This window comes from Mesocricetus auratus, unplaced genomic scaffold, assembly GCF_017639785.1.
Source record: "Mesocricetus auratus isolate SY011 unplaced genomic scaffold, BCM_Maur_2.0 Super-Scaffold_100010, whole genome shotgun sequence".
Taxonomy (NCBI): Eukaryota; Metazoa; Chordata; class Mammalia; order Rodentia; family Cricetidae; genus Mesocricetus; species Mesocricetus auratus.
In genome coordinates, this window is record NW_024429194.1 from 42,720,479 (window position 1) to 42,734,918 (window position 14,440).

A 14,440-nucleotide genomic window follows, 5' to 3' on the forward strand; every position below is an offset into this window, starting at 1 on the left:
GCCCTGGAAAACCTGTGGGTATGACACAGCCAGCTCTGCTCTAGCCCTTTAGCAAAAGCTCTTCCTCTACTTCTGTTTCCCCCACTTCCCAGTCTCAACAAGCAATAAACGTCCTTCTGCCAACCACCATTACACAGCTAGTGTTCACTCATGCATCTCATGGAAGTCTGTGGCCAGACAGGACAGACATGGGGTTTAGGGACACTTGATTCCCAATGCTACAATCTCTCCTCTCTATGGAATCATTGCCACTGCCCTTCTTCTATCACCCTGAGTTAAGCAAACCACTTCACTGAGCTTAACAATCTAACAGAAATAAAACATAAGCCCCCTTTAGTCCCTCAACCGAGACACAGATTCCCAGCCCACAGCCATCAGAAGAGCATGAAAATGAGTGAGGTGACTACATGGTGGAACAAGGTGGAAGACAAGCAGGCAAGAGGAGCCGTGTTCCCAGCCACACTCAAGTGTGCACCCCACACAGACAGCCCGAGAGCAGTCGGCAGCCATGAATGGAGTTTGACAGCGTTCTGCAGCCAATGGCATGCACACCACATCTCACTAGCATCCCAAGAACAGGTGCAGGGTCCACCTGTGAAATTGGAACTAACCTGTGCTCTCCTGGGGATGTGGCAAAGTGTTCTCTGCTGAAACCCAAGCAAGCAATTAATCAAAATTCAGTCAAGACATCAGTGCTTGCATAATCAAAGTTTAATGACATGGTGAAGAATGTTTCAGGTATTGAAAATTCTTTTATTACCTAAGTAAGTTTTACTTACCCTAAAGAGTACTTGACTATTCCGAGTACAAAGAAAATTGTCAGTATCTAGCCTAGAAACACATGATGAAAATTCACACACAAAGAGGATAAGACAGCTGCTTTACCTAACACTGAGGAACGCCGCTGGAGCTCCTCATTAAGCTGCTTTTTGTAAGGTATGGGCGACCTCACAGACTGTGTCCTCGAAGGGATCTGAGGGCTGGACCAACTTGCACCAGGAGCCTGCTGCTCTCCTTGGCCCCCTTCTCCTCTCTCTGTGACAAAGGAAACCTGATATTACTTGAAAAGCTAAGGGTCGGAGCTCAACAAGGAGAAGGTGACAGATAAAACACTTCAGCCAGTATGTTCATGTATCATATTTATAACTGAGTGCATCCTGCTCTTGCAAAGGACCCTTGGTTCAGTTGCCAACTCCCCTGTCAGGCAGCTCACAAGCACCTGTAACTACAGTCTTCTCACCTCCTCAGTGCTCACACGTGGACACAACACACAAGAATACACAATAAAAATCATTCTTTTTAACTTTTAAATATTTTAAAGGTAAGAAACCAGAATGGAATTACATTCCAATAATTATACTTTTTGTATACATGAACTACAGGCTCTGCTTTTCATTTGATACTTTGTGAACATACTAAAGAAAACAATATAAGCCTCATACAAAACCAACTGCATAGCAGGTGCTTATTAAACCTTCCTAAATAAATAAAGATTATTTATTCTGTTATGACAAGTAAATGTAAAATACTGTCTTGGATGGAATCCGTTATGCAAAATCTAAAAAAATCTGAATACATACAATGGCTAACAAAATACATTAACAATGGTTCATTAATTATAACAAATCACCATGCTAATGTTGGGTATCAATACTAGAAGAAACAGTATGGGACATATAGGAACACAACTATCTTCTCAATTTTTCTATAACTCTAGACCTATTCTTAAAAAGTAAAGCTTACTTTTTTAAAATGAAAACATCACTATCTTTTAAAATGTGCTAACACCACTTTAAACAAAACTGTTAATAAAATTTAGCTCATACTATTAAAATTTATATTGAACACCAAGTGTGATGGCACACACCTTTACTCCCAGTACTCCAGAGGTAGAGGCAGGCAGATCTTTATGAGTCTGAGGCCAGCCTTGTCTACAGACCCTATCTCTGGAAAAAAAAAAAAAAAGAAAGAAAAAGAAAAGAAAAATCCTACTGAGTGAAACTATCAAACTTCATCAAATTCCTTACAATGGTGATTACCTTCGAACACAGTGGTCCTCAACTTTCACAATGCTAAGACCTTTTAATATAGTTCCTTGAGTTGTGGTGACCCCCAACCATAAAATTATTTTGTTGCTACTTCATAACTGTAATTTTGCTACTGTCATGAATTATAATGTAAATATCTGACATGCAGGATATCTGATATGCAAACCTAAAAAGGGGTCACAACCCACATGTTAAGAACATGTTAAGAACTGCTCTCCTAATACATTTCACACAATGAAGACAAATAAATTAGGCATGGTAACTCATGCCTATAATCCTAGCCCTCATGACCAAGGCTAGCTTGGACTACATAGTGAGTTTCAGGCTGGCATGAAAACTGAACTCTTTGTCTCAAAAAAGGCAAATTAAGGGCAAGATGTGGCTTGTTTTTTAATGCTTCCTACTTAAAAAACAAATAATATACCATTCAAGAACTTGTTTTTTAATTATTTGTCAGAAGTCAAAGGTTTAAATTATTTGTTCATTTGATATTATTTACAACTTAATCCTAATTATCATTAAATCTCAACAGGCATGCTAACAGCTTCTAATTTTTTAAATGATAAGCCATGTACTGCTCAGTTTAATTTTATTGCTTTAATTAAAATCTTTTTGTTTTTAATACCTCCCTCAAAATAAATTCTGTAAACATAGTAAGTTGAATCATATTAATAGAAAAAATGTGGGAAAACTGCTTTCTCTTTAAAAAGGACCTCCTTAACCATTTTAAATTCAATTCAAACAAATAATTAGTCAGATTGCAATGAAATGCTACCTTTCCCTCCTAAAGACTTAGTGACCTATGATTAAAGCTGCCACCTTGTTAATATTTCACTTCCTTGCAACACTGAAGGCAGAGAATCAAAACTGCATTTTCTGATTTTTTAGAAATAAATCTTACCTTTGTTAAACCGAAAAAGATTTACAAATGAACTATATGCTGACTTGAAGGGGGGCTCATCCTGGTCGGGAGTCAAAGGTTTAAAGTGGGTGAGATGAGAAGGACTCGTGGGAGAGCGAGGCAAATCATTAGCAGGGTCCAATGTCGGGGAACTCTTATCATCTGTGGCCATTTCATGAGTCTAGAAAGAGGAAAACAATGAAAGAGGTTCCTTAGAAGCCATCTGAAGAACAGGCGAGTCTCCGCACAACCCAACGGTGTGACAATTCATAGCAATAAACACCAAAGAATAAGGAAATCTATTTTTACATACTCAAATTCAGGCTTTAAAACACTGAAGTCCAGATGAAAAAAAACCTCAACACTTAAAACTATAGCTACGTAGCCAAGCTAATTTTAAATATTACTATCCTAATTATTTTTGCAATTAAAGTTAATTAAAAATTTGCAGGTAAGGCATAAATGTGAGCAGACAAAATGTTTTCCCAATATTTATATCATACATTTGTGTACAAAGTTTTTTGGGGGGGCAATACTTCATAGCCTTTTAAAGTTACAGGGGAAACTGACTTTATATAGCATAAACTACTGAGCCTTATTTTACTAATGCATCTCCAAAAAAAAAAATTCGGGGGGCTGGAGAGATGGCTCAGTGATTAAGAAAAGAAATTCAGTCACTTTTTATGACATGTCTCTGCAATCTGAGCAATTAGCTTTTGGCAGAGCCTGTGACAAGTATTCAAACCAACAAGCTGTCTGTTCTTTCCTCTATGGTATGAATTTGGGATTTCTATAAGCCACCCCTCTTTAAGCATAAACTCATCAGATATTAAGGTAATGACCTTCTTAAAGATACTTTTGTCTCTAAATAACCAAAAAACATAATTGGGCAAAGCAATAAATCTAATCACCAAATAAATATTACAGAAAGGCACTGAAGCTTTCCCTTTAGACTGATCATTTAAACGGAAGTAACCTCTGGTGTGTTAGTCATATTGATGCTACAGCTTGTAATCTATACTGTACAAAGATGGACATTACACACCTCTAAAAAGGTTTTCTTCTTCAAAATCATATCTATCCGTTCATTTTCTTTTTTGGGGGGGGGGTTTGTTTTTTTTGTTTTTGTTTTTGTTTTTCGAGACAAGGTTTCTCTGTGGCTTTGGAGGCTGTCCTGGAACTCACTCTTGTAGACCAGGCTGGCCTCAAACTCACAGAGATCCACCTGCCTCTGCCTCCCAAGTGCTGGGATTAAAGGCGTGCGCCACCAACGCCAGGCTCATTTTATTTTCTTAATACTCTTGGAAGTCATATAAGTAAGACTTATTCCTATGTTTAACAGCTGTGGCAACTGAGGTACACTGAACCTAAAACAATTTTCCTTGGGTTGATCACAGAGAGTAAGTAATAGACTTGTGACTGTACTCCAAGTCTTGCCACAAAATTCTCAACAGTGTGTACTAATCAAAATAATTTTTTAGCTCTTCAAGGACTTCCGATTCTAGCTGTGTTCCTGTAATGCTCAGATTTTCCCGTTAGTAATGTCACTGACTAGTGAATTAAAGCAGAAGTGAAAACACTGGCATGGATGGGATTTTGTTGGAAGGGATGCCCCAGGGGGAAAAGAGTAGAGATAGGCACTGGTGTAGGGAAAGACGGAAGGAGGACTTCATGCTCCACTGGGGAGAATTACTTTTGCAATGATGCACTCAGTAACTTGGGGAGGAAAGGTTCCACATCACTGTTCATTATCAAAGGTGGTCAGCATAGAAACTCCAGCAGGACAGGTGCCTGGAGGGCAGGAACTGATGCAGAGGCATGGGGGAGAACAGTTTACTTGTTCTCACCATGGCTTGCTCAGCCTGCTTAGCCTGCTTTCTAGCCGAACTCAGGACCACCAGCCCAGCAATCACTCGAAATGCTACATACAGGCTTACCTAAGGCCCATCTTAGGGAGGCAGTTTCTCAACTGAGGATCCCTCCTCTCTGAAGACTCTAGCTTGTGTCAAGTTGGCATCAAACCATCATGATAATTGATGGCATCAAACCATCATGATAATTGATACTCCAGCATAGAGGGTTAAGATGGTGACTGATGAGGAAAAAACTCAAACTTTTGTTCTGTTTTGTCTTAAATACCACCAGAGAGAAACTGTGATAGCAATAAAAACCCTCAAGTTTATAAACACAACCTATTCCAATTCCACAAAGGTACCAACAAAAGCACAGTGACCAATCTGCCCAAAGAGTCTTAAAATTACTTCTAAAGGCAGTCTATGGCCAGAACGTTCATTAAGCTTTGGAAATATGAAGGTAAAAGTGAGTGTGTAAGCACAGAGCAAGTGCTGTCTCTAAAACATAGATACAATCACATAGAACTAATCTCAACAATTACATGCCACCAGCATCCAAGAAGAAATTACAACTCTGATTTTTTAGCAGCATAATAACTATTTATGCTGTAAAGCATGGCTCCTCTGCATACATAATTAGAAATATTAACCTACTTATCCAACGACTTCTGCAGTATCACCAACTGTTTGTCTTTTTTATTCCTAGGAAAGCATGTTGTATGCAGACTTGCTACACAGTATCTTGGTGAAGCAAACTAGAATACAAATCCACTATTAAAGAGTTTTATATAACTTAATGCATCAGCCCACATGGAATCTTTAGGTGAAAATCCGAGTGTCAGCCTAGTCGTTTTCTGGGGTCAGTTTTTTGTTTTTGTTTTTTTTTTTCCTTAAGTACAATTCTCAAATGTTACCTATTAATACAGGACAGCTGAATACAAGTAATGTTCGCTTCCATTAAGAAAGGGGTTTTGTTCATTTTTGACCCATACACAACAGAAAGACTAGAGGAAAAACCACTGTGTGATTCCTGTAACTTCTTCTGAAAAATAAAAGGAGAAAGAAAAAAGAAAAGAAAAAAAAAAGCCTGACCTTTGTCTCTGTCACAAGCCTGAACCTAACAGGGGGGGAAAAAAAAACCCTAAGAAACCTTCCCTCCATCCCTCCCACCCTCTCTCCTCCTGGGGGAGGAGGGAGAGGAAAAGCGGGAGTACTGGAGCAGAACGATTCAAATATAAGGGAAACAGGACGGTGTGATTTGCTAGGCGCCTAACTCTACTGTCAATACCGTACCAGGACAAAATACACCAAATGAATCAGCCGTGCTCATTTAACTCGTAACACACAAGACACACAGCAATAACCTGCTGTGTACAGAATGGCTTAAGGGTCTGAATGTCTTAAGAACCTAAATAGGACAGAAGACCCCAAATTCCAAATGTCTCCATCAAGTTTCATTCCCATTCTTTCTTGGGAAAGGGAGATCGACTGTTGGGACATCAGGTCTCTTCCTCAAAAAAAAAAAAAATCAGAAACGAGCGTTTCAGCTGATGGACGCACGCCAAGTCTGGAATGGTTTCTGAGGAACAGAACTTTCTTTTCCAGGCTAGCGCCGCACCAGCTCGGAGGACGACAAGGCGGTCCCCCCTCGGAAATAAGTGCGGGCATCAGGGGAACAGAGGGGCAAGAGAACTTCCATGGCGTCGAGGAAGCCTCCGCAGGAGTGGCCCAGCCAGCTGCCGCCTGCCCCACCACACAGGGCCGGCAGGCATCCAGGCGGCAGCCGGTCCCCGTCAGGTCTTCCGAGCCTCGGCCGAAGAGCCGCGGGCCCTCGCCATCCCTCCCGCCGTGCTCGGCGACCCGCGCCGGCCATCCTCCCACTGCGGGTCCCGGCGGCCCATGCCACGCCGCCTCCCTTACCTTCGCCTCCCGCCCCGGCCCCGCCGGCCTCCGCCACCCGGGTGTCCGCTTCACCCCGCTCGGCCTGAGGCTTCCTCAGGCGGCAAGCGGCGGCTCCAAGAAGCCAAGGGGTTTACGCGGTAGCTGCGGCTTCTCGCTTCCGCCCACCCCTGCAAGGCTCCGCCCTATCCCCTACCAGCCAATCCGCGACCTTCCCTGAGGTCCGGCTCCGCCCACCCCTCCCCGCCCTCCCGACCTTCCGATCAGGTGTTCAGGCAGAAGGAATCCAACCCAGAGAGTATCGTCCTAAGCCCGGTCCCCGTGTCCACCGCCCACCCCACCCCGCCTTAGGATCTAAGGCTGCCTCAGCCTTCCCGAAGGAAGCAGGGAGGACAGTGCACGTGAGCATCACGCGTGCGTCACAGGGTGGCGCGCTGGACAGCCGACGTCAGCCAGACGGCCGTTACCGTATGTCTTCAACACTGTGAGCACTCGCAATATGGGACCGCTCTCCTGGTTCTCTTGGACCGACGTCCAACTGAGAAACCCAGGGAGAAGAGCTGATAGCTTTCAGGATACAGTCAGGACTCCGCTAAAAGCAACTTCGGGCAAATTGCTTGTACTCTGGGCCTCATGCTCTGGCGGGCAAAGGCAGGCTAACTAAAGACATCATTCACTCCACGTTTTTTGTTTGTTGTTGTTCTTTTGAGGGTCAGGGAAAACAGTGCGTGTAAAGCAGTCGGCACAGAGCCTGATCCAAGTCATGTTGACTCTAGGGTTTTGTGTTGCAGATAAAGTTATCAAGCCTTGACTTGCTCAGCTTAGTATGATCATGACCCGTTATGTTTGTCCTGCTAAAAAGGGCTGTGCAGTTAAAAGGAGAAAACAAGTTAAAGCCTGCTCACTGTAAACGTACGGCTGTGCAGGGGAGCTTTGAAAGGGATCTGAAGGGTGGCGTTATTTGACTTCGATTCTGCAGATCCTGTTCCTCAAGAATTTGGGCACATCCCACCCAGCTTTCCGGAGTCACTCTTTTCAACCCCGGAAAGTACCACCGTTTAAAACCTGAAGCCAGGGGCCGCTGCAGCTCCTGGTCGCCATCCTTAACTGGATGGAACCTTTGTGTCCTCAACGCCCACTCGCAGCCGCATTTGGTGTTCATTATTGCTGTACCCCTCCACTCCCGGGCTGTCGTTTACCCCGGAGAATTCCATCTATACCATGGTCTATCATAGGTGCAACCTTAGCCATCAACGCCACCACACATCTATCTGCAACATGTGCTGGGTCTGCCTCCCTCCATAGACCATGGCTTTCTCAGTTTAATCAGTCCAGCCTTGTATCCCTGGGGGCTTGCAACGTCTCCTCAGCCAGATCCTTCCCAATAACTTCTTCCTCGACTCATAAGCATGCTTATGCATCTTCCTTTTTAAAAGAAAAAGTTTCTTAACTGAGTCGACCAGATGCTTATGTCTCAGATGCTTATAAAATAGATGGAGAACACCATAGATTATTCATCCAACAGGATAGCACAGTGTGTGTGTGTGTGTGTGTGTGTGTGTGTGTGTGTGTGTGTGTGTGTGTGTGTTCTGTACAGATGGCCAGGAAGGCCAGAGTAGTCAGATTCCTCTGAAGTTGGAGTTATAGGAGGTAGTGAGCCCCCAAATGAGGGTGCTAGGAATCAAACTTGGGTCCTCTGCAAAAGCAGTATGTGCTTGTACTATCCAGCCATCTCTCCCACTCCTCAACGAACATTTTCTGAGTCATGAATTGGACCAGCAATTCACATGCTGCAGAGGTACGCTGGTAAGAAAGAAGCTGCAGCCGTGTTCCCCAGAAGTTTACAATCCTGTATCTTCATTAACATGCACTTTAATTTCTATGGAAAACTTGTTTTCTCTTTTGGGAAAAAAAAGTTTGGTTCTTACCTCATATTAGATATTAAAACTTAATTTCAAGTATGTTTCATGTGTTGAGACATTTTGTGCATGTCTGTAACTATTCTCCCCTCACAGCTTCCTCCAAGAACTTACTCTTGCTGAGCTAGTGTATAGTCACATATAATTACACTTTACTAAAAATTCAGTTTTCCTTCTCTTTATATCAAGTGTAAAGAGAAGCTTTTTCTTTGAGAGGAGCCTTCCGGCCAGCCTGGTTCCAGAGCCGCATCAGTCCCAAATAAACACACAGGAGGCTATATTAATTATGAAGCTGTTGGCCTTGCTTGTTTCTTACTGGCTAGCTCTGACTTAAGTAATTACCCCATAATTGTTAATCTAAGTAAGTCTCTTACCAGAGAAGTTTCCGGGCTTCCTACCCCATGGTGTTACATCTTGACTCCCTCTCTTTCTCCTACCCAGAGTCCTTCTGGACTCCTAGTACCTCCTATCTTGGTTCCCTATTGGCTCAACAGTGCTTTATTGACATAAGACTTCCCCAACAATCAAGTATTAATATCAACTTTTCTTTTTCTTCCTGTAGTGCCATAATTCAGTGCTGTCACTGTTCAGTTAATGAAGTTGCCCCTGATTTGGCCAGTTGGAGCCCCTCATAAAAACTCCTGGGTGTATTTGAGTATTTGATTTCCATTTTGTATTTTTCCTCTTATATCTGCTCCCCACCCTCTAAGATCCACCTTTCTACTTTCTTTTTCTTTTGGGAGGTTGTTTGTTTGTTTGTTTTTCAAGACAGGGCTTCTCTGTAGCTTTGGAGCCTGTCCTGGCACTCACTCTGTAGACCAGGCCAGTCTTGAACTCACAGACATCCGCCTGCCTCTTCCTCCTGAGTGCTGGGATTAAAGGTTTGCAACACCACCACCTAGCTCTTTTTCTTTCTAAGATTAGCCTTTTTAAACTCTACACACTCTGGCTTCCAGTATTTTTTCTTTGTGATGTATTACACTTAATATAGTGTCCTCCGGGTTTTTTTTTTAAGATGACAAGTATTATGTTATGTAAATATGTCACATTTTTCTTTACCCATTCCTCCAGAGATGGGTACTTGGGTTAGTTATGCATCGTGACTGCCGTGGGTCATTCTACAATTAAAATAGGAGTGCATATATCTGTCACTGCACACACTCGTCTCATATATATATGCAGAATCACTGAATCATATGGAAGTTCTAGTTTTTGAGGAACTTGAATATTGTTTCCCAAACAGCTGCCCCACTGTCAGTCCCCACCAACAATATGCATTAGTGTCCTTCTCTCCATTCCCATGTCTAAACTTGTTGTAATAATAGCCATTCAGATAGATGTAAGGCTATAAGGCTATGATATCTCTGTGTGGTTTAAATTTACATTTTTCTGATAGCTAGTGATGTTTATCTTTTTTTTTTTTTTGGTTGTTTGAGACATGGTTTCTCTGTGGCTTTGGAGACTGTCCTCAAACTAGCTCTTGTAGACCAGGCTGGTCTCGAACTCACAGAGATCCACCTGCGTCTGCATCCGCAGTGCTGGGATTAAAGGCGCGTGCCACAAACGCCCAGCTTTTTTTTTTTAAGTGTCTCAGGAGTGTTTGCTTTTTCCTACCCTTTTTCTGGTTTATAACTTTGTGTTTTTCACTATTGAGTTCTTTGTACACACTGGATAATGGCACCTTATCAGATGTATGTTTTGTAAATATTCTTTTCCATTCTGTAGAGTGTCTCTTCAGTGTTCTTTTTCCAGCTTTTTAGACCATTTCATTTTATATAATCCTATTTGTATGTTTTGCTTTTCTTACCTAAACTTTTGAGTTATACAAACTACAAATAAAAATCGCTACCCAGGCCAGTATCATGAGGCTTTTCACTTGTGTTTTCCTCTACTAATTTCATCTTCAGGTCTGACATTTAGATATTGTCTCAGTTTGCTTTTTTATTGCTGTAAGGAGACATGACCATGGAAAGTCTTAGAGAGAAAACTCTAACTGGGGTGGTGGAATTCACGCAGATGTGGTGCTGGAGTAGTACTGAGAGTCCTACATCTTACAGGCAATGGAAGTCACCTGTAACACTGAGTGAAGTTTAAGCAGAAGACCTTAAGGCCCTTCTCCACTGTGACACACTTCTCGAACAAAGTCACACCTCCCAATAGTGACATTCCCTTTGAGGGTCACTTTCTTCCAAACCACCACAGATATTTAATCCAGCTTGAGTGGATTTTTAATACAGTATGAGATATGAAACTAATTTCATTCTTGTACAAGTGAGTATTCAGTTTTTCCCATAACATTCATTGAACAGATTTTGTTTTGTTCCCTTGTAAGACTCACTTCAAGATAGAATGAAATTATCACTCTTTCATACTGTATGTGGAAATATAAATGTGTATATGCTTCCAGCAAGATGATTTGGTGGAGCCGGGCGTTGGTGGCGCACGCCTTTAATCCCAGCACTCGGGAGGCAGAGGCAGGCGGATCTCTGTGAGTTCGAGACCAGCCTGGACTACCAAGCGAGTTCCAGGACAGCCTCCAAAGCCACAGAGAAACCCTGTCTCAAAAAACCAAAAAAAAAAAAAAAAAAAAAAAAAAAAAAAAAGATGATTTGGTGGATTTAACACATACCTTTAAAATATTTATATTCCTTGATCCAGTACTTCCAGTTCCACTAATCTAGCATAACGAATTGATACAAGGATTTTTAACAAGCAAGATAAAGATGTGTTGTTACATTGTTATTGATACAACATGGAAATAAAACAGAAACAGCCAACACAAATGACCCCAAAGTAACAGAAGCAGATCTACTCTGCTTAGGACAAATGGTCTGCAAGTATGCCAAGTGTGTAATCATCAAAATTATGTTTTCTAACCAGGTATCATGCCTGTAACCCCAACACTTGGGGGATGTAGAGGCAAGAAGATCAGGAGTTCTAGGCTAGTCTCAGCTACCTAGCAAATTCAATGCTACACTAGACTCTGAGACAATCCTTATTAAAAAGTGTTTTCATCGCAATCATCTTTCTTTTCTCCCTTTCAATATCTGTCATTCACAATTCGGTCTCTTGCATCATGGCTCCTGTCCTAATCATCCTACTAAAAGTGCTTCAATGAGGTCTTCCTACTTCCCAAGTTATTTCCAGGCTCTGTCTTTTCTTTATCTTTTTTAGTACTTCTTCCTTTTTTGAAAATGTTCTGGATTATTGGCTTCTATCATATCAGACTCTGAGATTCTCCTACCCTAGTTCTTCATTCTCTTTGGGGTAGGAGGCTCTTATCTCCCACCTGATCCTTAAAGATGTTAATATGCCTCAGGGTCCTTGCTGGTAGGCTTTTCTCCTGACTGCACTTCTCAATGAGCTCATATACTGTCTTCAGTGCTAGCAGCAGACACTAAAGAAATCCAGGTTCACATCCCCTGCCCAGCTGCCTGATGCATGTGACCACCTGCCTCCTGGACACCCCCATTTTCCTGTCCCACAGACGTTCACATTTAACAATCCCAGAATTTGACTCATTATCTTGGCCATCCAATCCATGACCCTTCCATGTTGAAGGGTGTTCTGTCACTCAAATCCCAAGTGCAGCAGTGACTTCGCTGTTCTCTTGCCCATAACCTCCATGGATAAGTAGTTGCGGTCATTTGAACGTAATCGGCCCCCATAATCTCACAGAGAGTAGTACTACTAGGAGGTGTGGGCTTTGTTGGAGTGGGGATGACTTTGTTGGAGGAAGAATGTCACTGTGGGGGTGGGCTTTGAGATGTCCTCTGCTCAGGATACCGCCCAGTGTGTCAATTGACTCCCTGTTCCCTGCAAACCAAGGTGCAGCCAGCATGACACACACTGCCATGCTCCCTGCCGTGATGATAATAGACTGAGTCTCTGAAACTGTAAGCCAGTCAACCCAATTAAATGTTTTCCTTGTAAGAGTTGCCGTGGCCACGGTATCTCTTCACAGCAATAAAAACCCCAAGACAGAAGTGATCAAGTCCCTTACTTCCCTTTATTTAGCTTATCTGCATATGTATGTATGCAAGTACCTTTGTACTTATGCATGACACAGCACAAATGTGGAGGTCGGAGGACAACTTGTAAGAATCAGTTATCCCCTACCATGTGGGTACTGGCGACTGAACTCAAAATATTCATTTTGGAAGAAAATGCCTTGACCTAGTGAACCATCTTCTCAGCCCACTACCTCGTTTGTTTGGTTGGTTTTAACTCACCAAAATCTTATAGGAATCCCATTATCCAGATGAGTGTCTCATAGCCAAACAGATGCTAAAAGGCATTTTCTGACCCAGGTTTCCATTGATGCTTGCAGTAGTGTTTTGCACCAAGACAATTCAAAAATAGATTCTTTTATTGAGTAAATGAAAACAAACGGTAGCAAGACATGTGAAGAGAAATGCAGTGATCTAAGTGAATATAAGCAGAGAACTTCATAACCGTATTTTCAGCAGTAATGTAAAATCTGATTGTTACTGATATGGTGAGGTCCTGTTTTGTGAGGCTAGAGGGGGGCAGTAGGGTCAAAGCTCTTGTCCTGAGAGCCTTTTGACCGGCTCCATCTCTGGAACCTGCAACTCTCATAATGCTGTCCTCTCTCCTCCACATCCCTGTTGTGGCGTGGACATTCCCACACTCACATGTCACGCACAAATAATCATGTTTAAAAATGTTCTGCAGCCGGGTGGTGGCGGCACACGCCTTTAATCCCAGCATTGGGGAGGCAGAGGTAGGTGGATCCCTATGAGTTGGAGGCCAGCCTGGTCTACAAGAGCGAGTTCCAGGACAGCCTCCAAAGCCACAGAGAAATCCTGCCTTGAAAAAAAAATTTTCTGTAATTTTCCTCCAGTCATTTGGACTATAAATGTATTATTTTATGATCCTATAAGAGCTTCAGCATGCACATATGTATGGTTTTACCCATATATTTATTTGTGGGCAGGGTATTGTTTGTTTTTTATTTTGAAATGGGGTTTGACTGACCTGGACCTCATTAGATAGACAAATATGCACTACTGCACTGGTTATTTTGTAATATCTTAATGTAAGCCAATTCTAGGCATCTAGAAATATCCTCTTTCAATTATATATCAGTTCATGCACTATAACCCTGAAAAACATGGTTTCAGATGGTGACATGTGCATAAGTGCCATATTTCCTATCTCAATGTCTTATAGTCGTTCAGCCCATGCCTAGCAAATATTTAGAACTTAATGGAAGAGGTTTATGCTTATACTTACCTTTGTTCTGTATGATATCCTGTGCATTATTTTTACCATTTCTGTCACATATAATCAATATTTCTTATTGTGTTATATTCTGTGTTTCCTGGATTTATTTTAGAATGCTTTCTAGAACAAGAATGGATATGAATGCTTTTATTAATAAACAGTATAAGCCTGTTACAGTAGGGAGTAACATTTACAATCTCATGTGATTTATGGTATGATGCAATTAGAGGAGAAAGTATAAACTCACCTCTCTAATTTCATAAGAATAAATGGAAGTGGCGGGGCGTTGGTGGCACAAGCCTTTAATCCCAGCACTCGAGAGGCAGAGGCAGGTGGATCTCTGTGAATTCGAGGCCACCCTGGTCTCCAGAGCGAGTTTCAGGACAGTCTCCAAAGCAATACAGAGAAACCCTGTCTCGAAACAAGCAAACAAAAAGAATAAATAGAAGTGGCCGCTAGTTAATCCACTTGACATACATTTCCTTTTCCACCTTGGAAATACTAGCTCCCTCTAACGTCCAAAATGCATCTTGCTAACCTTTACAGTACAATGTTGGATGCTTTACAAGTGAG

General features: G+C 42.1%; 1 protein-coding gene across 9 annotated transcripts in view; it reads right to left on the minus strand.

The window, feature by feature from the left end:
• Pikfyve (phosphoinositide kinase, FYVE-type zinc finger containing) overlaps positions 1-6,841 on the minus strand; it is a 101,985-nt gene extending 95,144 nt beyond the window's left edge. For 6 of the 9 annotated variants that reach the window (XR_005879914.1, XR_001196519.3, XM_013113751.3 and 3 more), the window contains exons 1-4: positions 6,723-6,841; positions 2,950-3,130; positions 886-1,035; positions 612-647 (exon numbers count right to left, since the gene is read on the minus strand). Coding sequence is in view for 7 of the 9 variants with exons in the window: in XM_013113751.3 (XP_012969205.1) it covers positions 612-647; positions 886-1,035; positions 2,950-3,121 (358 nt within the window). In the remaining 2 variants the exon portion in view is untranslated. The remainder of the gene's footprint in view (positions 1-611; positions 648-885; positions 1,036-2,949; positions 3,131-6,722) is intronic. The other 3 variants (XM_005070555.4, XM_013113749.3, XM_005070554.4) reach the window with 2 other exon arrangements.
• Positions 6,842-14,440: the final 7,599 nt, after the last annotated feature.